The sequence below is a fragment of the Erpetoichthys calabaricus genome, chromosome 10 (genome assembly GCF_900747795.2).
Source record: "Erpetoichthys calabaricus chromosome 10, fErpCal1.3, whole genome shotgun sequence".
Taxonomy (NCBI): domain Eukaryota; kingdom Metazoa; phylum Chordata; class Cladistia; order Polypteriformes; family Polypteridae; genus Erpetoichthys; species Erpetoichthys calabaricus.
The window spans coordinates 17,515,125-17,542,292 of NC_041403.2; the positions used below are offsets into that span (position 1 = coordinate 17,515,125).

The following is a 27,168-nucleotide window of genomic DNA, read 5'->3' on the forward strand; positions in this document are numbered from 1 at the left end:
TGCACCACTATGCGCGTCCAGCAACGTATAGGCAAAGCATTCATTTTAGTTCAGACTAAAAATGTAGCTGCATTTCTCCAAAAATGTTCAAAATTTTGCAGCTTTCAGTTTGCTTCACAGAACAATTCAAGAAACGAGTGTGACGTTCATGCAAAACATTCCTAAGTCCAAGTATCGCTGCTTCAAGTTTCCAAAGAATTCACCACAAAACCAGTTTACACTTCAGACCACAGCTGGTTCCTGTGTTGTTGAAGCGGACACCTAAACCCAGTGGGACATATGGAGCAAATGGAAAGAAAAGGCCTCAATTGTAATACAACAGCCGGCCTGTGCCAGCTGGCTGTGAAGAGTGCCCACCTCACTGTACGCAGCTTGCCCAACGTGAGTGTTAGTCAAGCCGTCCCGTGGCTTCCCAGCTGAACTACCGACAGTAAGAGGTGCACCAAGAGAATTTATACCAGAATGAACCTAAAGATGCACTAAATTCAGAATGACATCTCACCTTTGGAATTTATTGACTCGTCAATGGGCAGGTATTTTAATGTACACTAAATATAGAAATTAAATGTTTTTATTACGACATTAACTTCATTACACAAATGTTTAATCACAGTTATACACTTAGAATGCTAGTAGCTGGCAGCAAAATTATAAGATGGTTAATGCCAGTGGTTTAAAACCAAAATGCCTGCCAAGAATTTTTTTTTTTTTTTTTTTTTAAGCATAACCTCCAAAAGTGAAATGCATAGAGAATATAGACCTGAACTAAAAAAATATTTAAAGTAAAAATAAAAGTGCTTTATTTACAAGTGGGGAGTTGTAATAAATGTGAATGGGCTTACCATTGCTGAGCCTCGCTTGCTGCAAAAGCCTGAATTCAATAATCTATCACAGGTGACCAAAGCATATTGTTTTAGCTTTTACCTTTTTTTTTTTTTAAATGTTGATGTTTACACAGGTTTTATAAATGTGCTTCATGCAGAAAAGTTCCTAAACCACTGAAAAGTGCCACAGCGGGTCCAGTTGAACAGCATGGAGAGGCTCATTTCTCTGGTGGTACAGGCTGTCACAGTTTATTAATGAGGGCCTCAAATGAATTGATGAGGTTTTTAAAACTGGTTCTGTCATTTGGGCAGTGCTCCCAGCATTTCCTCAGCTTGCTGTACACCTGGAAAGAGGAACAAATGGTTCATCAGATGACACTCATGACTTGGGACATCTACAACCTGTGCCGCTGCCCCAATATCACACCAAGTCACGTCAAATCAGCTTCGCTTCCTCCTTTCTGCTCTGACAGGTTCTTACCTCTTCTGGACATCCTTTAGGACATGGGAGGCGTTTCCCTTGTTCCAGGATTCTTATAAGTCTTGTCACTGTCATCTGTCCTTGAGTTGGACCAATCATTTTTAAGTACATCTGCAACAGAATAGAAAAAGTGACTATTAGCCTAGACAGTCAACTAGAGGCTTGAAAAGAGTTCGGACGCTGCTTAGTGTTGTCCAAGAAAGGTTACTGTAGCTGCAAAACTAAATGATCTGAGGGGCAGCTGAGCAACAAGCTTACTGGTTTATGCGCTTACTCTGGAATTTCAAAACTGACCGTATGTTGAGAAAGTTTCTAAAACTTGCACATTACTGCTGTGACCCGTCAAGGTCCTGTCAAATAAAGCCAATGTCAAATTCCGACAGTTCTTGTTGTGGGGTACGTCAGATTTACTGACCACAGTCACTGATCTTGTTGGTGGACCGTGTCAATTTGAACCGCTGAAAATCGCTGCCCAAGTCAAATTTACCGGCAGCATGCCAACCTTGCAGCACAATCTGCTCACCCCAATAATGTGTCACACAACAGAGCCAGTTCTGTACAAAAGGTTCACAAAAAAAAATTCTGCAGCGTTAAAGGTTTCTAAGAGTGATGTGGCCACCATAACTCCTAAATGGAAAATGCTTAGAACAACAATGCCTCTTCCTAGAGCTGGTCACACCCGAACCCCCAAAACCCCCAACCACGGCCAAACTGAGCAATAAGGGGAGAAGGGCCTTGGTTAAAAAAAAAAGCGACCAACAACCTGATAGTAACTCGGGCTGAGCACCAGAGAACCTAAATGAGATGGGAGAAATTTCCAGAAGCACAACAACTACCACTCAACACTCTAGCAATCTCTGGGCTTTATAGCAGGAAGGCCAGATGACAAATGAAAGCCTGCTTGGAGTTTGTAAAACTGTACCCAAAGGAATCTCTGGCTGTGAAAAACAAGACTCTCTGGATTAGATGAAAGCAAGAGAGAACTGCGGCCACCTAGTTCAAAGTCTCGCACGTGGAGGACACTAGGCACAGAAAAACACACATGCACAATGAAGGCCTCTTTTTCGGTCCCAGGTCAACTATTATTTGATCAAAAAAAGGGTAACTGAGCAATTGTTTCAAGGAAAAAAATGCTGACTGTGAACTGAATGTTTTATGAAATTTCCATTAAAATTCTACAATATATATAATAAACTGCAAAAATAAATAGATATAAGTTGTGTTTTGTAGAGGAAACATCAAAAGCATGATGGTCACGCTTAGTCGTCTCAAAATGATTGTAATATTCTACCTGGTTTTCTGCTTTTCTACTGCCAAAATGAAAGTGGCTACAAATAAAATTATTAAAACAACGGTGCTTTCATATTTTATGAGAAAGTTCCAATGTAATCCCTTGACTACAACCTCAAGCACATGAAGGAATGATAGTTTTATTGTAACAGGGTGTCATACCGGCTTGTTCACTTCTTAGATTTCAACTTTATAATCCGTTTGTTACTATTTCTATATTCTGCAATGTGAGTGAATGTGCTGGCACTTACCTTATATGTTTAGGTGTCCTGTTTGATTAAATGTAAAATTTAGAAAAGAAAAGATAGAAACCCAAAGCTAAAGTCAAAGAACATGGGAGTATGAAACAACCTTATGCTTATGAGAGAATGGGCTTGGAACAGGTGTCAAAAGAAAGCTGTGAAACCTTCAAAATATTCCTTAAATTCAAATATGTAAACTGTGAAATTAATGTGCAATATTTACACAAAAATATTAAAACTCCAAAATCTAGAAGACACAATGGAAGAACAGAGTGAGGTACATGTATGAATACACACACATTTCAAAACTATTTTTTTAGCGGGAGCCTTGTTTGACATGTGATGCTTGGTAAACACTACCTAAGATTAATACCTGGCACAAATCATCTTCTGATTAAAAACCTAATTACAATAATAATAATAAAAAAAAAACTTCAAACTGTTTGCACCATCCTAGGACTGAATTAGGCGGCCCAAGGGATGAAAGAAAGTGCCACTAGCACTGCTTACCGTCATGGGGCTGAACTCAGATTCACAGTAGGTCAACAGCTCGTACATTGTGACGCCAAATGACCAAACATCTGAAGCTATGTAGAATTTGCACTGCACCAAACATTCAGGGGCATACCTAGGTGGGGAAAATGAGAAATGGCATAAGGGAGAGAGTAGTAAAAACAGCCTTCTCAAAGTAAGCACGTAACATGAAAACACAAAGTAGACCACTCACTGGAAAAAAAATAAATATAAAACGCAGGTTTAATTTTTTTTACGGACAATAACATACCAGTTGTCGTCTTATTTATGTAGAAGGAAAAATAGCAAGAGTGTGGTGAAGAGTGTGGATTTCCTTTGCTTTCTCAATGCCCTGATGGCTTGTAATCATCGACAGAGTAATTTTAAGGTGTACCAAGAAATTAATCAATCGAAGTGCGTCAAGAGTCGCTGCTGGGGCTTCTTCATACATACGGCAATACATCTGTATAATGTCTCACTGGGACTGGGGCTGCTCTGATTATTTTAGCCAAGTCAGAAGTTCTTTCTTTTCAGCAATTCTGGTGTGTATTTGAGGAGGGGGGGTTGTTATTTGTTGTAATATTTATTTATAGTGCTTCTGTGAAAAGCTAAATTTCCCCATTGGGTCAAATAAAGTGCAATCTATGTAAATTCTACAGAACGTAAAGGCATCTGCCTAAGATCTGAATCTCAAAATAAGTTGAGTCATGTCAAATAGTAAACACAGAAATGAACAAACAGAATGACAAATTAAAAAGGAAAAAAGGGGGCACTTCTGAATGTCCCAAGACAATTAATCCTTCAGACCTAGGAAAGTACTGTGCCATGATTTAAGCAGCCAGAGGCAGATCTGTTCAGAAGAATAGACCGCTGTACCTCCTAAGTGTTCTGGACGTCGTCAGGAAGTGCTTTGTTGAGGTTACTGCTGCTAAAAGGCGGTTACAGCAGTTACTACATCAGTACGTTTCCTATCTGTGTCTTTTAATACTGAAACAATATTTTAAATAAAGATGCCACTTTACAATTTTATATGTTTAATCAGGCTGAATGTATATAACTGAAATGAAAATCACATCATATTTTAGGAGGAATTACCGAAGGGTCCAGAAAGTTTTTCTTACAACAATGGCAAATGTGCATCATAAATAATGTTCACTTCTGAAGAATCTGCCCGTTTTCAAATCCTGCTTATCAAAGCTCATTAGAAGCTGCCTGTAAAACTTTTTACTACCCTGGCGGTGTGACTGCAGGTTTGGAGGGCATTTAAAGACCCCACAAATGTAGGATTACACCCTGGAAACTTTTAATAGTTGAGGATGGTTTGGTTTATCAACCAGCAAATCCCTCCTACACTACTAGCTGAAGTCCTTTAACTCCTCACAACTTTTTTAAAAAACTAATTATGCATCATAAAAGTTATGTTTGTGGAGGTTAAGTTTTATAAAGAAAAAAATGAGCAGTGTCCTGCAAACTTGCTTCTAAAGTAAATAAGATGCTTCTTTAGAGTTAATTGGCCAGAAAGAACTGTTGTTCAGGCTGTGTAGGATAGATGGGACAAGATTTTAAGTTGTGCAGATTTCCAAAGCAAACTGTAACTAGATGGGAAAGTTTAGCAAAACTTTACACTCCTTTAATCAATAATGTCAGCCAGTGTTCTTCAGCTACTCACGCATATTACAGCCAAGTAAGACTTGACCCTAGTAAAGCAAGGAAAGAAACACATAATCCATATAATACAAAACACTGTGCTGTGAAAAAGTACTTGCCCTTGTACTCATATCCTGTCTTGTATATTTTACACAACAAATGGCCTCAGACCTTCAGACAAAATGCGAAAGAGGAAACTTGAGAGAACATACAATGCAGTTTTTAAATCATTATCTTTATTCGGCAGCATTAATCACAATGAGACATTTCCTCTAATTTGATACGTTCCTTTTGAGGAATTTCCACTCACTCTTGTCGCACTGCTTTAATTGAGATACACTGGTAAGGTCTGGTCTGTAAACTTGTCATTTAGTGTCCTGTCACAGCATCTCTATTCAGCTCAAGTCAAGAATTTGACGAGGCCATTCTAAAACTTGAGTTTTGTTTCTTCTGAACCATTCAATTGTATACTTGTGTTTCGGACAAAGCCCAATTCCGTTTCAGTTTCAGGCCTACGTTAGCACTGCAGTAGAGGAGGGACACACCCTAATAAAGCCTGTTGAAGGTTTCATCTTCATTTAATTATCTTGTCTATAAAACATACCACCCTATAATGTTCCAGCACAACACTACCAAGAGGTTTATTTTGTGTTAATTTCATACAAGTTCCTGTCTTTTTTTTTTCTTTAAATGTATTTTACTGTTAACACCTTGTACCATCCATGTCATTTCAGTAAGGTTTCCCTGAATATCAAAATGTTTGAGGCAGTTTTCATTTTCAACAGCCAACTCCTTTACTCTGTAAAGCTAACTGAAAACATGGGAATGTAATTTAATGTTCTGTGAACAAGCATTAAATGACCACAGAAGGCCCTATCCATAATGTGTGACTGAGCCAATATGACTTAATAACTCAGCTCCAGGAAATCTCATTACATCAGCATCATGTATTTCCTATTTGAATAGAACTCTTTTTCATTTTGCAAAAGTAGGTCATATCTTTACCTGCTGCGAAATCCACCATAAAATATTCAACACGGCTGTGGTAAACCTTCAAGCTAGTTAGTGGTCAGACAACCTTTTTTAGTGCTCTTCTGTAGTTTAAGTTTCCACAGACTCAGTCAGTAATATATAATTCATTTTCTGCACACTTTTCAATTTTATCAATAGGAACAGAGTCTTAAGACACAACACTAAAGGAGAAAAAGCCCTGTTCACTTTTAAATGTGCTCTAAGAGCTAAAGAAGTTTTACCGCAAAAGCATATATATCCATTATTATTGTAAAGAGCAGTTTGACAAATCAGAGCGGCTGGAAAAAGAGGAAGACTCAATGAAACAAACAGGGACTTGCAGATGAACGGATTGGGCATAAAGGAGGAGCGTTTTAGAATTTGATGTTCTATCTACTAGTGTGATTGTTCAAAGCAGACGCGAGTGTAATCAAAAATGACAGAGTAAAACAAAGGAGTGTAAATCAGTTTAACACTGGACACAGTGGAAACTGTTGTTGAAAAGAGGATGGAGGCAAAAATGGGGTGTTATCACGAAAAAATCCCCTCAATCTCCTCCAGAAGGCACTGTCTTGCAGCACTTAAAATATCAGGCTTATTTCACCATGGTGTGCCAAGAAGTGCCCTCTGGGGGTCTTTTCTGCCTGCTGTTATCGGGCAATTCAATGCTTCCTCCTGATGCCCCAAACTAAATGCTGATACTCTAAGTTCATTTGCAATTTCTGCACAATATATGCGCTATTGACTGAGTGATTGTATTATTTGTCCTGTGAGTCTGTATTCTTGCTTTTTATGTTTCTGCTTCTTTATGCATCTAAATTTCCCCTTGGGATGAATAGCGTGTATCTAATCTGATCTTTTCTTCTCAAAAATACATAAAAAACAAGATATATAGTGAATCTTACCAGAACACTGGACTGTCCAGATCATCTTTTACTGTGTAGTACTCTTTATTTGTCTGAATCGTTTTGGTCAGGCCAAAATCTCCTATTTTGACTGTATTTTCATTTTCAACAAGAACATTGCGGGCAGCCAGGTCACGGTGCACATACTGCAGTGATCCAAGGTAATCCATTCCCTGCAATGAAGAACACAGGCAAGATTACAACAGCAATCTACCTAACCTCACTTTTGTGAAACGATTCAGACAAAGCGGCTGCCAAAGATGCTGAATGAGAGATGAGCAAAAAAGATACAAATGAAGAACCACCTGTCATGATGGAATAATAAAACACACACAATCCAAAAATCGAGGAAATTCAGATTTAAATTCAGATGAAGAACTCACTATACAAATCACCATCATTCTGATAATGTTTGACATCACTGATCACAATGTCATCCTAAAACACATCAAGAATAACTGCATAATCCTCCTGAGAATGAATGAAACGTGTAATACCTAAATTAAAGTCATTCTTCATTTTATTATGGAGAAGATGACACTTGCTGCCTTACTGCTATCTAATTATTACAGGTTTTACGAATCTCACATGAACTGAGCAGACAAAAACATTTACACAAAAGCATAGAGAAATAAAAAAAAACTGTCAAAAAATTAATCATATGAGAGACAGCTGATCACTGGGGTCAAAATGATAAACAGGGAACTTTGCTGAATGTCCAAGGTTTAGACAAGGATAGCGACAATACATTTAAATATAATGTCTTTCACAAGACCTTTTAGGCCGCGCACCTAAAACGAATGGGGCAGCCATGTGTGGTGGGTGGGCAGTGAAAACGCTTGCCGCCGGAGGGACACTGCACTGCGCGAGCAGCGATATCGCCCCCCTCCAGCGTCCGCAGGCCAAAGATGACGGAGCGGCAGTTACTGAGGCGCATGCGTCGCAGCTGCAGCCCCGTTCGTATGTCGTAGGTTGAATGTCCGTAACCTGGGGACTACCTGTATAGATGAGTAACTTATATAACACAGTGGTGTGAAAAACTATTTGCCCCCTTCCTGATTTCTTATTCTTTTGCATGTTTGTCACACAAAATGTTTCTGATCATCAAACACATTTAACCATTAGTCAAATATAACACAAGTAAACACAAAATGCAGTTTTTAAATGATGGTTTTTATTATTTAGGGAGAAAAAAAATCCAAACCTACATGGCCCTGTGTGAAAAAGTAATTGCCCCCTTGTTAAAAAATAACCTAACTGTGGTGTATCACACCTGAGTTCAATTTCCATAGCCACCCCCAGGCCTGATTACTGCCACACCTGTTTCAATCAAGAAATCACTTAAATAGGAGCTGCCTGACACAGAGAAGTAGACCAAAAGCACCTCAAAAGCTAGACATCATGCCAAGATCCAAAGAAATTCAGGAACAAATGAGAACAGAAGTAATTGAGATCTATCAGTCTGGTAAAGGTTATAAAGCCATTTCTAAAGCTTTGGGACTCCAGCGAACCACAGTGAGAGCCATTATCCACAAATGGCAAGAACATGGAACAGTGGTGAACCTTCCCAGGAGTGGCCGGCCGGCCGACCAAAATTACCCCAAGAGCGCAGAGACGACTCATCCGAGAGGTCACAAAAGACCCCAGGACAACGTCTAAAGAACTGCAGGCCTCACTTGCCTCAATTAAGGTCAGTGTTCACGACTCCACCATAAGAAAGAGACTGGGCAAAAACAGCCTGCATGGCAGATTTCCAAGATGCAAACCACTGTTAAGCAAAAAGAACATTAGGGCTCGTCTCAATTTTGCTAAGAAACATCTCAATGATTGCCAAGACTTTTGGGAAAATACCTTGTGGACTGATGAGTCAAAAGTTGAACTTTTTGGAAGGCAAATGTCCCGTTACATCTGGCGTAAAAGGAACACAGCATTTCAGAAAAAGAACATCATACCAACAGTAAAATATGGTGGTGGTAGTGTGATGGTCTGGGGTTGTTTTGCTGCTTCAGGACCTGGAAGGCTTGCTGTGATAGATGGAACCATCAATTCTACTGTCTACCAAAAAATCCTGAAGGAGAATGTCCGGCCATCTGTTCGTCAACTCAAGCTGAAGCGATCTTGGGTGCTGCAACAGGACAATGACCCAAAACACACCAGCAAATCCACCTCTGAATGGCTGAAGAAAAACAAAATGAAGACTTTGGAGTGGCCTAGTCAAAGTCCTGACCTGAATCCAATTGAGATGCTTTGGCATGACCTTAAAAAGGCGGTTCATGCTAGAAAACCCTCAAATAAAGCTGAATTACAACAATTTTGCAAAGATGAGTAGGCCAAAATTCCTCCAGAGCGCTGTAAAAGACTCATTGCAAGTTATCGCAAACGCTTGATTGCAGTTATTGCTGCTAAGGGTGGCCCAACCAGTTATTAGGTTCAGGGGGCAATTACTTTTTCACACAGGGCCATGTAGGTTTGGATTTTTTTTTCTCCCTAAATAATAAAAACCACCATTTACAAACTGCATTTTGTGTTATATTTGACTAATGGTTAAATGTGTTTGATGATCAGAAACATTTTGTGTGACAAACATGCAAAAGAATAAGAAATCAGGAAGGGGGCAAATAGTTTTTCACACCACTGTATTTATCTCCTGAAAAAGACCACTTTAAGAGAACCCAACCACTTTAAGCAAGCAGTTTTAAGCAAAGTTTTTTGAAAATCTTTGTAAAAACTCACTTGACAAGGTGAGTTAACTTTTTTTCCATTTCAGTTTGTTTACAACCATGGCAGAAGTAAAGCAGATGCTGCAATCCTAGTTTTACTTTTATTTCTGCAGCATCAGCAACAGTCAAAGGCTTATGCAAGAAGCCCCTTGCTTGATTTTACATTTTCATTTAATATATACTGACGCTCTTTTGTCAGAAATGCTTGTTACAAATTAGCTGATTTCTAATATACTGGTGTATTGCCTTCTACGTCAAAGGGAAACAGCTGGTTAAGGTCAGTCACAGCTATTCTCTCACTCTTTCTTTAAGAACATGACGCTCTAGGCATGTGTCAGCGCTTTTCTTCATTCTACCACCCACACAAACTTTACTGTTTCAGGTGTTTTTAATCAGTGTCTTCAATATTTTTACACATTTCCACTTTGGCCGCTCAACTGAAAGATTTGGCATAATGGGGCAATAAACAAAGATGTCATCTGCAACTCCAAGAAAGGAGAGTAAATGATACAGGTTTTCAGGGGTCCATACTCTTCTTCTTGCAATATGAAATCAGGCAATGTAGCTAAATAAAATCAACAAACACCTGTGTAAGTACAGTGGATGGTGCACTCTCTGATTCAAATCCCACCACTGGCCTACTCAGTGACCCTAACCAAGCCACTTCACCTGCATATGTCCCAAATGCAAAAATAATGTGAATAATTGCATTGTGTATATACAACTGCAAAGTGCAATGGGATGGAATCCATTATGGGAAGGAGTTACAAAAAATTATAACTCCTAATGTAATCTAACTTTCATCTGTCATAACAATAAAAAGAAAATAAATATATGTAAAAGTGAACAAAAAATACTTTAACTCTTAGATTAGATATTGTAAATATTCAAGCCAGGAGCTACAAATAACCAATCAGGCCATCAGAAAGAGGGTTATAAATGCCTAGGAGTCTGGCTTTACACTCAAAACACCTCAAACATCACACAGCTGAAGAAGTCCTACATATAAGCTTCTCCTTTAATAAAATTCTGCAAAATTAAATTTGTTTTTTTTTCCACGTCACTTTATCTAAAGATTGGTTAAATGAAGACTATATCTTGATAAGCCACACATGTTTAAAAAACTAAATAAAACACAAACAATGCAATCAAAACAGGTAATTCAGAAAACAGGTTTCTATGTTCTGACATATGCCAGCTGGGTACTGTACGTGATGCAATTTTGAGCGCAATGTATAATAAATATATCCCTTTTGAGTCCTTCAAAACTATGTCTCAAATTTCAAAGGAGGACATACCTTACAGATTTGCACAGCATAATTGAGTTGTTGCTTTAAGTTGATTTTGTGCTTATTTCGGGGAAGATACTCTTTAAGACTACCAGAAGGCAGAAATTCCATTATCAGTTTCATACCTCGTCCTCCTAAAATTAAGGGGGGAAAAACAAATGATCAGGAATCTGTGTCTGAAATGGTATCCACAAAGTAGCTTATGAAGCAATCAGTGTTACTCTTTTTTGTTTAGAATATTTCAGAGTAAATCTGTTACGTTTTCTGAGAGATTGATTGATGCATCAATGTGCTAACTCTGCTCCTGATCAAAGTGAATGAAGCTCGCTTATTGATTCATCACCCAATAGGCAATCTCTCTCTTGTGTTAAGTCTTAAGTTGTCATCTTTTGTCTTTTGAGAATTAGGGTGCCTACTTCTGTTGTTCTAAAAGTTGAACTACAGTATCTGCAGCATACATTCTCATTTGTGTGTCTAGTTTCTTCAGTGATGTAAGGGAACAGGTAAGAGGCAGAAAGCTAAACAGACTTTATTTTCATTTTATAGCACCCTGTGAAATCACCTTCTTCTGTACAAATTCCTTTGTATTTCACAATGTTTTCATGATAGAGGTTCTTCAGAATGTCTATTTCTCGGCGGAGGTCTGCTTTATGCTCTTCATTACTCTCTGGTTTCAAAGACTTGACAGCCACAAGCTCACCAGTGCGGTCTCCCTCTGGGTCATACCTGCACAACTCGACTTTTCCAAAGTGACCCTGCAGGTAAGCAAACATGTTTGATTACTAACTCCTCTAAACTGAAACACAGTGAGGATCAGGTGACAGGAAGGTTTGCTTACCTCTCCCAAATCCCTTATTTTCTGAAGGAACCTCTTCTCAAATACAGTTGGGTCCACCTCAGTTGTTGGCACAGTTACTGAAACAATATCTGGGTCTATAGGAAGCAAAGACAGAATGTTTGGATTAGTGGAAAACTTCAAATATAGGTGTTCTTTTTACACAACATTTCACTTCTATATGCTTTTTAGCATCAATATCACTCAAAGAAGTCACTTTCATATCTGCAGCTAATTCCAGCATTGACACAATCATTTTCAAGTGGCTACTGAAAAAATAAACTACCTCAGGTGATTAACTGATGTGAGGAAAAATAATATGGGAGGACGTAAAGTACAATGTGTGAGGTGCACAGCAGCGCTGTACCAAGAAATTATCTCTATTATAAAAAAAGAATTTTGGGATGAGATGAGACTTTTTTTCCTGAGATGAGACGTGATCTTTTGGAGAGAGACACTTTCACGTCCCGCGAGACGGTCAAGTCACGTCATACTTACAACCTTTGGAAGCAAGTCCCGTGAGACGGTGACTTTTGCAAGTCACGCCCTACTTACAACCATTTTCAAACAAGACCACAGTCATCTAACCTCTCAGTTGTTGGAATGCTTTTTTGCATGGAAGCAAGAAAATTCGAAAGTCAAAAAAAAAAAAGACAGTAAAAATTGCATTAGCGCAAACAAATGGAAAATATTACTCTGTGAAATAACAGAACAGCGAAAACAGATCAAATAGTGTTTGAGGATGTCTGGGGTAGAAAACAGACAAGGCAGTGAGACAAAAAGGACAGCTGCTGTACAGTTTTTAAATGTTCGAAGCGCCACACGAGTTGCAGATCACGCGGCACGGCAGCAGCAGCAAGCCAGCAGCTGATCGAGCTAAAAGGAGTGAAGCGAGCAGGAAGTGATGCCCCCTAGTATAAATTATAAATATCTGTTCGAACAGAATGTGTATTCCATGCAGCAAGTCAGCTAACTCTCCTTGATGTTGTAAAGATGACACAGCAGCACCATGCAACACAGCTAACCAGTTCTGTTTAAAGTTATGTAGGGTTTCAGTCTAGTGCTTGCTGATGCTGCAGTTCCTTTTTGTAAAGTGTCTTGATTTCTCACTGCTTCAAATGTCAGGCATTACCACTCGCCAAAGTATTATTTTTTTCTCTTTTAATCTCCTCCTTTTTCATGACCCCACCTTTTGGTTTTTAAATTATTCATTAGCCACAAATGTCAAAAACCTCTAACTTTGGGTCTTAATCATTTAAAAAGACATCACCTGAACAGCTTATTAGTCAACAAATTTTTATCTTGCATTAATCAAAAATGTTTGTTTTAACAGCATTAATTTTTTAACAGTGATCATGTATCGTCTTTTCTCCAGATATGTTTTAGTCACTTCACTGTCCTTTATTCCTCATTATTATTCCTCATTATTCTACTTATTCATTTTGCAAACCTGCTTATCAAGGGCAGGGTTGTGGGGCACCTGGAGCTTATGCCAGCAGTAATCAGGCAGGAACACCACCTTACCATCACCGGGTGAACACACACACACTCACCAGTGCCAGTTTAGAGATACCAATTCACCTAACTTGCATCATTAATCCAGAGACTAGCAAAGTCAGGGAGGTCCTATGCATTATTTATTTCATTAATTCGGCTTGCTTGTTTAAATACTGAGGATCACCTCTTCAAAGGAAACATTAATGAGAAGCAGCACTCAGGAGTTTAAGAAATGAGCAGGAATTAAAAACTGCTGATATGATATTCAAATCTTTCATTCTGCTTTAGAAGCTAAGCACTTGACGGTTATGAAATTGTAGTGTAAATGGCAAAGGAGTGATGTCCCATTGGGGGATAGTTCTAGTCCTGTGCTCAATAGTACAGAGCTATGAAAAAGAATATGGGCATATTTAATTCAGCATATGCTTCTAAAAATGATTTAAAATATTTTAAAATAAATTTTGATATCTTTTTTTAATAAATGTACTTCTGTTCTAAAAACTCCAGTACTACTGTTCATTTACAGTCATTAAGGTACCTGATTCAATTTAGAATAACTAAATTTTCTAGTTATGTGTAATCTATATTTTTAGGTGACTTGGCAGTAAAGTAAGTGCTTTTCTTCAATACATAACAATAAAGGAAGCTAAGTAGAAAACCTTCTAGAGTGAAGTCCTACTTAAGTCCAACAGGTGGGGCTGTTGCCAACAATTTGCTTTGAAATGAGTTTCAGATCATATACCAAAAACAAGAAGTTAGAAAATACATGGCGTAACATTCAGGTGCACTCAGGGACTAAGTTAACAGATTTCAAAGTTGGAGTATTTAAGATGTGTTACTTCACAGAGTCAGTTATCCCATTTTTGCTTAATAAACAGTTTTGTAACAGTGAGTAATATTCAAAAAGTGGAGAGATGACAGAATTTAACTATATGGGGTTCTTAGGCACCAGGCTGCGGACCGGTAATGGGAGGATTTATTTTCATGACGTTCTTAAAGTTTTAAAATATATGCAGCTTGCTTGCATGTTAAATGGTTCAGAAAGTGCAATACAGGGTACTTCATTAAAGCGTTGTCACACAGGCTCAGTCATTGTGATTGGCTAATATCATATGGCAGCACTGGGCTGCTGCGGTGCTCGTCAATGCAGAATGCCAATTAATTATTGTTCCTTTATATCACCTTTTTTAGGTACCTTGCAGTCCTGAAAATGGCCACTTGCTGTTAGAAATCTTTCTTTTCTTTCATAGATAGATAGATAGATAGATACTTTACTAATCCCGATGGGAAATTCACAATTCATTAGGTACATCTACATGCGTTTTAATAGCCTTGTTTCAAAAATGCCATGTATTCTATAGGTTCTGGAAATCGGGATGACGGTCTGTTAAGAAACTGGCTTAACAAACGTAGATTTCTCCATGAGTAAGCTGGTTATGTGGCTGTGTAAATCCTTAGACAGCAGTTAAGGATTATGTAGTCTGCGCTTGTCTACTGTAGTCTTTTAGCCTTCACATGTGAAAGCTCCATGCTTATTTTCAGAATCGAGGCACCCATTTATGATATTTAGTATATTTATTAATAATAATAATAATTCTTTGCATTTATGTAGCACTTTTCTCACTACTCAAAGCGCTCAGCAATTGCAGGTTAAGGGCCTTGCTCAAGGGTCCAACAGAGCAGAGTCTCTTTTGGTATTTACGGGATTCAAACCGGCAACCTTCCGATTGCCAGTGCAGATCCCTAGCCAGAGAGCCACCACTCTGCCTAAGAAACTTAATGCATTTTTATGACATCTGAGTTTTTTGCCAAAGGGAAAACTTCTTAAGTGGACTAAGATACATAGACGGATTTTAAGAAACCAGGTTTCTGCTATATACCGGTTTTGTGAGTGCATGTAAACAGACTCACTGGCAGCTTTTACACTCTGTGGTTTCATTACTTTTTAAATAGGCAGCATGATGCAATTCCGGCTAGTACTGTTGCTGACTTATCCCCAAGCCTGATGGAGCTCATCAGTGCCATTACAACATTTTGTACACTGTAACGACAGACAAATGCTTGGCTGTATGTTCATCGCTAGTTTACTTTCAGTACTGGCTACCATTTATTGTGGATTTTCAGAATACTACAGAAGAAAGTGAAAAATTACGCAAACAAATGCAAAATTAAATACAACATAAATATTAAAATGTTGTAGTGAGACAGGAATAAGGCTAACCAAACATGTAAGGCAAATATACAACAAGAAAAAATGTATACATGAAATTCAAGAATACACTATAAGTATATATATAAAAAAAAAAAAAAAAAAACTGGAGAAAGATTAGACAGTAATAAGTGAAAGATGGATATTGACCATACTGACCAACACCCCAAAAAAACAAAAAAAGCAGAGTTCTGTAACACCCTATAGAAAATGTTGTGAGCATAGTAACAAAAAGTAGTGTTATACTGAATAACATCATGTCCAGTGGAAAACTAAGTTATCGGAATTTGGGGGAAAAATCCTGTCATTAGGATCACATCAAATACTCTTGGGTTGTGGTAAAATTCCTCTAGAGTAGAATTATAGAGAATAAGTCAGTCCCAGAGGAAATGTCCTAAAAATCAGTTGGAGTCACAGCTTAACAATCACACACATACACCTGTGAAATTGAGGACTACATGAAAAATGACCTAAGTACTTTGGCAAATAATAATCTGTCATGCACTTCATTTTGGTAATTAGAATTTAATGAACTTCTGCAGACATTTAAAAGTGAGTCAGTGAACGATTAAACTAATACTCTACAAATTATTATTTGGTAATCATAAACTTACAGCCTAGCAGTATATAAAGCAGTGAATATGAAGCCAGCAAAAGATCAAATCCATAGTACTATCTAAGGAGATATTCTTACTCTGTTCTTCCAGCTTGTTAATATCTCTCATGATCGCTCTGAAGAATGGCCTTTTCTTGGGGTCATAGTTCATACACTGTTTCATGAGGTCAGCAAGTTCTTTGCAGTCTGGTGTTGTCAAAACACAGCGTGCTGCATAGAATCTCTCCTTCTGCAAAGGTAAAAATAAAAATTCACTAATGTGCAAAGTATAATGAAGTTTCTTGTACTTGCATCTGACTATACACTACACATATTAATATATCCTTTGATGTAATATAAATAGTTTAACAAACTGATTTAATTCAGAAGCATCACATGATTATCCCTGGAATGGACTGATTCCCAGTTCAGGGTTGGAGTGTGCCTTGTGCCTAAAGCTGCCAGCATCCCATCATCTCTGAATAAGATTAAGGAGATCTGAGAATGTTTTTATGGTTTTGTGATTATATGATTCTGCTAACCATCAGGTTTTTAGTATTTTTTTATTTCACCATAAACAATAGCAAAACGTAAATAAAGCAACAATAACATGTTAAGCAAGATTACTGTATGTTTTCAGCTAACCCAACTCAAAAACATTTAAAATGAATTGCATTGCATTAACATGCATGCAGGATCCTGACAAAAGTATTCATTTGTCAGGCAGTGTATTCCAGAATGGATAAGACATCATTTAAACTTTTATATAGCAAATACTACTAACAGTCCACACTTGTAAAGAAACACATATTAGGCTTATATTAAACAACTTTCTCCAATACGAAGAAAACAGTTCTTACCTCTGTCAGCTTCTTATCCTTTAAGGGTACCTCTCCATTATAACAGATCTCCCACAGAGTTGTTCCAAAACTCCACTTATCTGCAGCTACACTGAGATCATCTGTGTTTTCAACACATTCAGGAGCGATCCATGGAATTCTCTCAACACGCTCTGAAAACACAAATAAGTGTAACATTAACAGATCAGTCTTCTCCCTACATGGCAAACCTCTGGCACAGGACTTTAAACTACAAGGTTGGTGGTTAGTTCCTAATACAGTGGAACCTCGGTTCACGAACGTCTCGGTACACGTACAAATCGGTTTACGACCAAAAAGTTCCCCAAACTTTTGCCTCGGTTCACGACCACACACTCGGTATACGAACAAGCCAGTTTCCCTTTCGGTTTGTACATGTTCAGTCTCTCCCTGTGCATTTCCTGTGCAGCAAGCAAGAGAGAGAGAGCGCGACACACACACACATAGGCAGCGTGAGAGAGAGAGACGCACACACACAGGCAGTGTGAGAGAGAGAGAGAGAGCTGGACGCATAAGGTAGTAAGGCAGTTAAAGAATGCACTGGGCTTGATTTTGTTTTCAGTTCTGTTTACAGCGATCGGTTCGTAGCGTGCATTGTTGCAATGTTACTTTTCTTGGTGGTTTATTAAATTACGGATTTTTTCAAATGTTCATTTTTTCTCCCTGTGCTTAAAACTCATAAAAAAAAAAAAAAAAAAAGTGTTTTTAGCCAGCGGTTAGTATCGCTATAGCGCAAACTATTGCAGTGTTAGTTTTCTCTGTTGTTCAAGGTTTTCTCAGTGTTATTCAATGTTTTTACATTTAGTTTACTATTACACTGTGCATTCTATGGTTTAATTAACTATATTTGTGCTTAAAAACATAAAAAAATATATATATTTACATACAGTTCGTATGGTCTGGAACGGATTAATTGTATTTACATACAATCATATGGGGGGAAATTGCTTTGGTTCACGACCAAATCAGTTTACGACCAGAGTTTTGGAACGAATTATGGTCGTCAACCGAGGTTCCACTGTATCTGTTTAACTGTTTGGCCTCTTAAACCAAAAGGCTGCTAATGAAGTCTCAACCTCTGTCTAACTTTGTGACCTTAAGCAGGTCTCTTTCTGTGCTCTAACTGTAAAATGTTACTGAAAACAATAAATATACACTCGCATCTTTAATTTACTCATTTGGCTGACACCTTTATTCACAGTGACATTTAAGATACAATTGGTTGCATTTCTTTAGTTTTTTTTAAATTGGAGCACATGCAGGTGAAATGATTTGCTTATTGGTCATATAGTGTCAGTAGTAAAATTTGAATCCACAAGCCCTAACCACTTTTCCAGAATGGTGCCCTGAATACAGACATTTGTGCTAGCCAGAACATTCCATTTTAAGCTTTTTTTTTTTTTTTTTTTTTCGGGAAAAATCAAACATTTAACAGATTTTTAAGTATGTATACTTCACATTAACTAGCTGTTCCGAACATAGTAAGGTTATTTACTTGGATTTTTACACACTAAAAATTTTATGCGTTTAATGCTCAACAATAAAATCGAATATTCTACTTTTTACACTTCAACGGTTCCAATATCATTTTGCCCATAGTGGACATTATTTTAACTCGTATAACTATGAAGAGCAAGGGCTCCTATGTTAATTTGCCATCTTTGATAAGAGTTAAGGAAACAATGAGTATGCTAAAAGTAAATAATATTTCAGAATAGGAGAAAAATACAAATCTACTGTTTGTTATTTATTTATTGAAAAACGGCAAATTTCCCACATACAGTATTCCAAAAACGGTCTGCACTGCAACCATTACTATAATAATAAAGTATTAAAAAAGCACATACAAACAGATGTAAAGCCAACAATTGTTAACTTAAGATTGAATATATTCTAAAAATTACCTATTTTGAACATTGACATTCAAGCCTTATTTTTTGGCTAATCTGACAGCCCTAACAAGTAGCATCAAAATCCTTTCAGGACAGGAATGGAACCCATTCAGTGAAAAAGTAGCAAGTGTTTCTTGGTCTTCACTTTAATGTTAGACACTCTGACTTGATTCTTCGATTTTTTATCATACAGTAAGTTATCACACCGCAAGCCTAAAAGGAGGTGCTATACATTAAAAAGTAGTGTTGGTTTTTTTTTTCGTTTTTTTTTAAATAGCATTAAGATACATTACCTTCTCTTGTAAGAACAGTGACTGGGATCCCAGGATCACTCAATTTGATGAATGGACCTCCTTCACCATCCAGCCCCCCTCTTGCCAGGAGAATATTCTTTGAGCATACATTTCCATGGACTAATTTCTTGTCTTCCTAATATTTCAGGATAAGGAAAAGCTGTCACTTCCTAATTAGTTCAAGTAAGCAAGCAGACTTACTTTATACAGCATGATAAAAACACCTGACGGTATTCAACACTACTTTGCAATGTGGTATTTTATTATTTTATTCTATTCTAAAGTATCCCGTTCTACAGATGCTATATACAATTAAACTACACTTTCCATATTTTTATAAACCCATGTAAAATATTTAAGCAGTATCAAATATGATGTTTATAATCTTAGTGTTTCAGGAATTAAAATTTTAACAGCTATATTGGTGCTACACAAACTAGATGGATGGGATGAGCAAAGCATTGCTGTACTTGCATTTAAAATTTTGAAAAAAGCAAGCTGAAGCATCAGCTTGACTGACTGAGTGACCCTAAATGGGACCTCAATACAATGGGTCAAGTCTTGTGTTGCAAATTAATCAAACATCCATATTATTGTGATAGAGTGAAAACTGGCCCAAACAAAGAGAGGATGAAAACTCCTCACATACAGTGACCTGGCCAGCAAACAGCTACAGGAAACAGAGTTCTTTATGCTGTATCAATTTGTGCTCAAGGGACTGTTAATTTTGCTTTTTAAATGCATAAAAATGAATGATGATAAATTTCCATGACAGTAGTCAGGCTACTTGATGACCATAACACTAAAATACAAGCCTGATGATTTACTGTACAGCTCTGAGCAAGTAACTTATTCTACAAGGGCATAGAATGCAGCATTATGGAAATAGTGTTGAAAGTGTAAATAAGTTTGAAATGGTGTTCATTGACAAATATTCTAGAATTTGGACTGTAATCCTTGACACTACTGATTAATTTAGAACTACTATATTCTGCACACATTTTTTTTCAATAATTCGTTCTATTTTTTGACAAAATTAAATTTCTTTTTTTGTTCAAAATTTTGAACTAGTGCCTAATTTTTCTATTAAGAAATAATGAATTTAACTCCAAAAACACAAAACAGCAACAAAATGGGATTTTGCAGTGTTTACTGAAAATGCACATATCACACAGATTCATAATCATATAATCACATAATTATTCACATACATGTAATATTTTATATATATATAACTTACATGTAATAAGATAATTTCAAGTCCCGCAAGACGAGACTTTGTCCATGAGATTTTTTCAAGTCACACCCTGCTCTCAACCATATTCAACCACACACACGGCCCTCTCACCTCTCAATCGTGTGAATGCTTTTGTCAGACACAGTTCCTGTTCTCTTAGCTCTTATAAATTTTTACATTTTCCTCTCTTATAAGTCTTCTTTTATTGGGAACTTATATGTCCAAATCTTATTGAAGAATTTAATCCCGAAGGGTTATCAACAGAATGAATGAATACACAGGCAATCCTAGCACCGAGAAACGATGAAGTCAAACAAATTAATGCGAAAATTGTTGATCGGTTACACTGCAAATTAGTTAAATTCGTATCAATAGACTCTGCTGAAACAGTTGGTGGTGATCGTGTAGAAGATGACAACATCAACTTACAACATCCCGAAGAATATCTACAACCGTTAACACCTTCCAGTCTTCCACCGCCTGAATTACTGCTGAAAGAAGGATGTACCCAAGAAAGGTAATGTGGTACATCTCCCGCGGATAAACATTAACAGTTTCCCATTAGAATAGCTTTTGCAAAGACAATTAACAAATCACAGAGACAAACATTTGAAAAAGTCGGTTTATTTATTAGAGAAAAAGAAACGAAATTCACTCACGAGCAGCTATATGTTGCGTTGTCACGATGCAAGTCAAATTACGGAATCAAAATTCAATGTGATATTGACGAAAATTACAGCAAAAGTGTAAGTTGAAAGTATCTGAGTGTTAATTTAAAATCCAAACAGAACAAAATCGTATAATGCAATGAATAACTAACACAACAGGAAACACAATTTTCTTTCAAATTATTATGTTTTACTATTTTTTAATATGGTTAATTAATCACTGTAATGTACAATAGTTTGTTCTATTATGCATATGTAACAATTCCCATGAAAATAATCTATTTAAATTGTACTTCCGAATCCCCATACATGAGCGGCTGAACCGCAAAGTGGCGAAGTCCCCTAAGTATGTATGTGTGTATGTTATATAAGCAATATATAATCACATATATCATAAATATAATCACATAATCATATTCAGTAACCGCAAGAGGATCAGGGCATAAATGAAATGTATACATAAATGAATTAAAATATACAGCAAAACTAAAATTTTTTTTTTTTAATAAAAGTACTTTTCTTAAAAAGTGTCAGAAATCACTAAACTAGAAGTTCTTGAATTTTAATTTAATATGTGTCATTTGTCTAACTTGGAGCAGTGCCCTACTTCCATTTTTGACACATATCCCTACCGAAGCACATGACTGTTTAGTGCTTTGTGTTTAGTTCATTGAGTGACTCATCTGTGAGAAGTTTTTTGTATTGTGTGAAGTCTCTTATAGCCAATTGAGCTGAATGGGAAGTAATATGGAGGGCAATACTGTCTCCTGGGATATCTTTGTCTTATACCCTTACAATAATTAGCAAGCACCACAGAAGGAGAGAGATCCGTGATTGTGACAGTGTAGTTACCCTCAGGCAAAGCTACCATCCTGATTTATAAAAAACACTGGGACATTGTTGTGCCATGAGAATTTTGCTGTTAAGACTAGTGTGTTAGTTTTTTGGATGTTGTTAATACAATCCCCCCAACACACCTGAACCCCACATGGCCCTTTTAATCCCAAGCACCTTTACTGATGTGCAGATTTTGAACAACCTTCACCCTGTGATGTATAAATGCAAACATAAACACAAAGAACCACGAAAAAAAAAACAGAAATAGCAAAGAACAACATTCACTAAAAGAACAACAAACATGAACATACTGTATTATCTTGACCATAAACAGTACAGATTACTCAAATATCTTAGTATGGTCAGGAATTTTGTAATAATCTCCCCCAAATCTCTAAATTATATATATTTATGTGTTTATATTTGAAATCTGTTTTTATTTATTTCCATGATTCCACCAGTGATTCCCACATTATGGAAACCTCAGGGCTCACAATTTTAGACAGACTTGAAAAATAAATCTTGTTCAATTACACATATAAGCAGGTATCCTTACCAAGTAGCTCAGAGCACTTGCTAATTGTTTAGCAACTTGAAACTTCCATGGAGTGGTGAGGGATTTTTTTTTCCGACGCATAAAAATGTCTAAAGGACCAAATGTAACAAATTCTTCCACCATGATATCTGTAAATAAAGATGATGAAATCAGTCAGAGCTATTCTGACAAATATTAGGAAATGGCATGATTTAAAGTTTCTAATGTACCAAAATATGCAGTCAAGGTCTCCTAAACAGGCAGAAAGAAAATCTTGAAAATTAAATTTATGAAGGTAGAGGCTAGGAGTCTACTAGAAACTAACATAAAATCTGTGATACAAGAAATAATGAAACAAGAGGCAACCATTCACCAGATGGGCTGGAAAAACATAATATGCATATCTTTTGCAAAGCATTACATTATTAAGTAGTAGCTACTATTTTTTATAGCAAGCAATATTCACTACAACAGAAGCATTACTAAGTAAACATCAGACCTTTACTGTACACCATTTCTGAATTTAACACTAAACCTTCCAACAATTAAGAAATCTTAAAAGTTGACATTTCAACAGTAGTGAATCCATTCTAGCTTTTTATGCCCCTTTCTGTGCCTCCTGAACAAAATAATTTTACCCTGGTTTTGCGAAATGTGCCCACAAAAATATTTTACTGACGACTTCATTCTGGGAGCACCTATATTAAACAATGTGTGGTAGGAGTTTAGATTTATTTGTTAAAGTCTACATACAGTAGGTTAAAAATATAATTACCATTACATGCTATTTATTTAAAATATGAAAACTAAAAATAATAATTAAAAGAACTACTATCCCATTAGAAATTGTAATTTATGGATTTATTTTATGTTTTATCCCATGGGGAATAGCAGCTGTGACAATTATTGAGACTTTTCACGACACAGCTAAAAGTTTAATTCTCTGTTATATTTCATCCTCCTGAAAAAGCTGAGAAAAAAGTTAATTACTACAGAACAAAAAAAAAACTCTGAAAAACATGGTAGAAAAAATGATAAATATGTATTTCTGAAGTTACTCTGAAATGGCAAAAGTCTGTTCTGTTAATTAACTCTGTCACTTATTCTCTGAATAACAGTCAAAACTTGCTTGGCACATGCATAGACTCAACTGTATGAATTTGTTACCTTTCCCATTCTGTTGTTGATAACAAGATGCAAACCACAGACTGCAACTACTCTTTGGCATTTCTACTCGGTACTGTATTCGCATGCATTTTTTTAAATAATTTTAAGATTTCAATCCAGCCGATTATTATTAGGGCGGCACGGTGGTGCAGTGGTAGCGCTGCTGCCTCGCTTCCCGGGTCCTCCCTGCATGGAGTTTGCGTGTTCTCCCAGTGTCTGCATGGGTTTCCTCCCACAGTCCAAAGACATGCAGGTTAGGTGCATTGGCAATCCTAAATTGTCCCTAGTGTGTGCTTGGTGTGTGTGTGTGCCCTGCGGTAGTCTGGCACCCTGCCCGGGGTTTGTTCCTGCCTTGCACCCTGTGTTGGCTGGGATTTGCTCCAGCAGAACACCATGACCCTGTGTTAGGATATAGCAGGTTGGATAATGGATGGATGGATGGATGGATGGGTGATTATTATTAGACTAAAATATATTTAGAATGCAAGGTGATCGCCATGGTCCGATGTTACAAATGTTTCTCAACACGTTTCAAGAACTGTGTATTTTTCTAATTTCAATTGTAAATTAATTCAACTTACTTCCCACATCTCGAACACAGACTCCATGCAAAAGTACAATATGTTTATGAGAAACCTGTCTCATCATACTGGCTGTTTCAAAGAAAGCCTAGAACAGAGAAATGGCAGATATATCAGGAAAAACATAAAGAGAGAGAGTTTTGTCCATATTGAAAAAACTTAACCAGTCAGAAATGTTATTAAATACTAAAGTAAAATGAAGACAATAGTACAAGAATATTTCCCTCCTTGAAAGCTAACATAATAACTAACTGTTATGAATATTAAGTGCATGTTTATGATAACATTTGCATTCAATATTTCAAAAGAACAGTATTTGTATACTGACTGAAATCTGCTAAACAAAGGTTGAAGCTATCACAAAGTTGTTTTTATTGTAATTGTTGGTGGAAGAGTTGTTAGCACAAATGATGGGCAACATAAAATGACTATCCAAGATATCCATTAGACATATAACATGCACTTCAGAACAGGTAATCCATCTGAAGCTAAGCTTATTCAGGCCTGGTCAGTACTTAGATGGGAGACGAAGCAAGAAAAGCATGGGTTGCTGCTTGAAGAGGTGTTGGTGATGCCAACCCTGTGGTCTGAATGTGGATCCCAATGCTTCAGCATAGTGACAGACACCTGGATGTAAAAATTGCGCTATCCTTCAGATGAGACATAAAATCGAGATCCTGACTCTCTGTGGTCATAATAGATCCCTGGGCATTATCCGCAAAGAATAGGGTATATCCCAATGTCCTAGCTAAATTTCCCAACATGGCCTAGCTGTTCTGGCCATATACAGTTGAGCTTGAAAGTTTGTGAACCCTTTAGAATTTTCTATAGTTCTGCATAAATATGACCTAAAACATCATCAGATTTTCATTCAAGCCCTAAAAGTGGATAAAGAGAAACCAGTTAAACAAATGAGACAAAAATATTATACTTGGTCATTTATTTATTGAGGAAAATGATCGAATATTACATATTTGTGAGTGGCAAAAGTATGTGAACCTCTAGGATTAGCAGTTAGCTTGAAGGTGAAATTCGAGTCAGGTGTTTTCAATCAATGCGATGACAATCAGGTGTGAGTGGGCACCCTGTGTTATTTAAAGAACAGGGATCTATCAAAGTCTGTTCTTCACAACACGTTTGTGGAAGTGGATCATGGCATGAACAAAGAAGATTTCTGAGGACCTCAGAAAAAGAGTTGTTGATGCTCATCAGGCTGGAAAAGGTTACAAAACCATCTCTAAAGAGTTTGGACTGCACCAATCCACAGTCAGACATATTGTGTACAAATGGAGGAAATTCAAGACCATTGTTACCCTCCCCAGGAGTGGTCGACCAACAAAGATCACTCCAAGAGCAAGGTGTGTAATAGTCGACAAGGTCGCAAAGGACCCCAGGGTAACTTCTAAGCAACTGAAGGACCCCAGGGTAACTTCTAAGCAACTGAAGGCCTCTCTCACATTGGCTAATGTTCATGTTCATGAGTCCACCATCAGGAGAACACTGAACAACAATGGTGTACATGGCACGGTTGCAAGGAGAAAGCCACTGCTCTCCAAATAAAACATTGCTGCTCGTCTGCAGTTTGCTAAAGATCACGTGGACAAACCAGAAGGCTATTGGAAGAATGTTTTGTGGACGGATGAGACCAAAATAGAACTTTTTGGTTTAAATGAAAAGAGTTATGTTTGGAGAAAAGAAAACACTGCATTCCAGCATAAGAACCTTATCTCATCTGTGAAACATGGTGGTGGAAGTATCATGGTTTGGGCCTATTTTGCTGCATCTGGGCCAGGACGGCTTGCCTTCATTGATGGAACAATGAATTCTGAATTATGTCAGAGAATTCTAAAGGAAAATGTCAGGACATCTGTCCATGAACTGAATCTCAAGAGAAGGTGGGTCATGCAGCAAGACAACAACCCTAAGCACACAAGTTGTTCTACCAAAGAATGGTTAAAGAAGAATAAAGTTAATGTTTTGGAATGGCCAAGTCAAAGTCCTGACCTTCATCCAACCGAAATGTTGTGGAAGGACCTGAAGCGAGCAGTTAATGTGAGGAAACCCACCAACATCCCAGAGTTGAAGCTATTCTGTATGGAGGAATGGGCTAAAATTCCTCCAAGCCGGTGTGCAGGACTGATCAACAGTTACCGGAAACGTTTGGTTGCAGTTATTGCTGCAAAGGGGGGTTACATCAGATACTGAAAGCAAATGTTCACATACTTTTGCCACTCACAAATATGTAATATTCGATCATTTTCCTCAATAAATAAATGACCAAGTATAATATTTTTGTCTCATTTGTTTAACTGGTTTCTCTTTATCTACTTTTAGGACTTGAGTGAAAATCTGATGATGTTTTAGGTCATATTTATGCAGAACTATAGAAAATTCTAAAGGGTTCACAAACTTTCAAGCACAACTATAATTATCTCCCGTCTCTAACTGACTATTTCTCTCACCCCTTCACCACCTAACAGCTAATGTGTGGTGAGCGTACTGGCACAAAATGGCAGCTGCTGTATCATTTAGGTAGATGCTGCACATTACTGGTGCATGAAGTGGATCCCCGCTCTCTACATAAAGTGCTTTATATATGTGGTTAGATATCTCAATTTGAAAAAATTCTGTAATTTTGAATTTCAAAAATAAACATGTAATGTTTTTAATAAAGAAACATAAGAAATAAATAAGGCACCTCCAAAGTTCTTGTATGTAAATACAATGAAAGCTGCCTCTACAGATCCAGTTGTACAACATGCAAATTTGCTTCTTACCAGTGAGATGTCCCGGTGTCCAGAGCCCAGCACTTTTAAAACCACTTTTACTTTACTCGTATAAAACTCATCACCATCTTCGCCACTGTTGTAAGTGAGAGTGCCGTCATAAATGTTGGTTCTAGTGCCTACACCAAGATGATCTCCCTTTTTATAAAATGAAAACATAAACAAAGAACCAATGTCAGAATGATAAAAGAAGCATACTGTATCTTCCTGGAAATCCCTTTCTGCATTTATTTGTG

At 37.2% G+C, this 27,168-nt stretch overlaps 1 protein-coding gene across 1 annotated transcript in view; it reads right to left on the reverse strand.

The window, feature by feature from the left end:
• Nucleotides 1-951: 951 nt before the first annotated feature.
• jak1 (Janus kinase 1) overlaps nucleotides 952-27,168 on the reverse strand; it is a 126,662-nt gene continuing 100,445 nt past the window's right edge. Inside the window, exons 12-24 of the mRNA XM_028810955.2 lie at nucleotides 26,924-27,070; nucleotides 24,147-24,234; nucleotides 22,420-22,547; nucleotides 19,122-19,257; nucleotides 16,919-17,070; nucleotides 16,158-16,308; nucleotides 11,761-11,855; nucleotides 11,485-11,677; nucleotides 10,932-11,056; nucleotides 6,914-7,086; nucleotides 3,348-3,465; nucleotides 1,306-1,416; nucleotides 952-1,168 (exon numbers count right to left, since the gene is read on the reverse strand). Coding sequence (XP_028666788.2) covers nucleotides 1,067-1,168; nucleotides 1,306-1,416; nucleotides 3,348-3,465; nucleotides 6,914-7,086; nucleotides 10,932-11,056; nucleotides 11,485-11,677; nucleotides 11,761-11,855; nucleotides 16,158-16,308; nucleotides 16,919-17,070; nucleotides 19,122-19,257; nucleotides 22,420-22,547; nucleotides 24,147-24,234; nucleotides 26,924-27,070 — 1,719 coding nt within the window. The 3' untranslated portion in view covers nucleotides 952-1,066. The remainder of the gene's footprint in view (nucleotides 1,169-1,305; nucleotides 1,417-3,347; nucleotides 3,466-6,913; nucleotides 7,087-10,931; nucleotides 11,057-11,484; nucleotides 11,678-11,760; nucleotides 11,856-16,157; nucleotides 16,309-16,918; nucleotides 17,071-19,121; nucleotides 19,258-22,419; nucleotides 22,548-24,146; nucleotides 24,235-26,923; nucleotides 27,071-27,168) is intronic.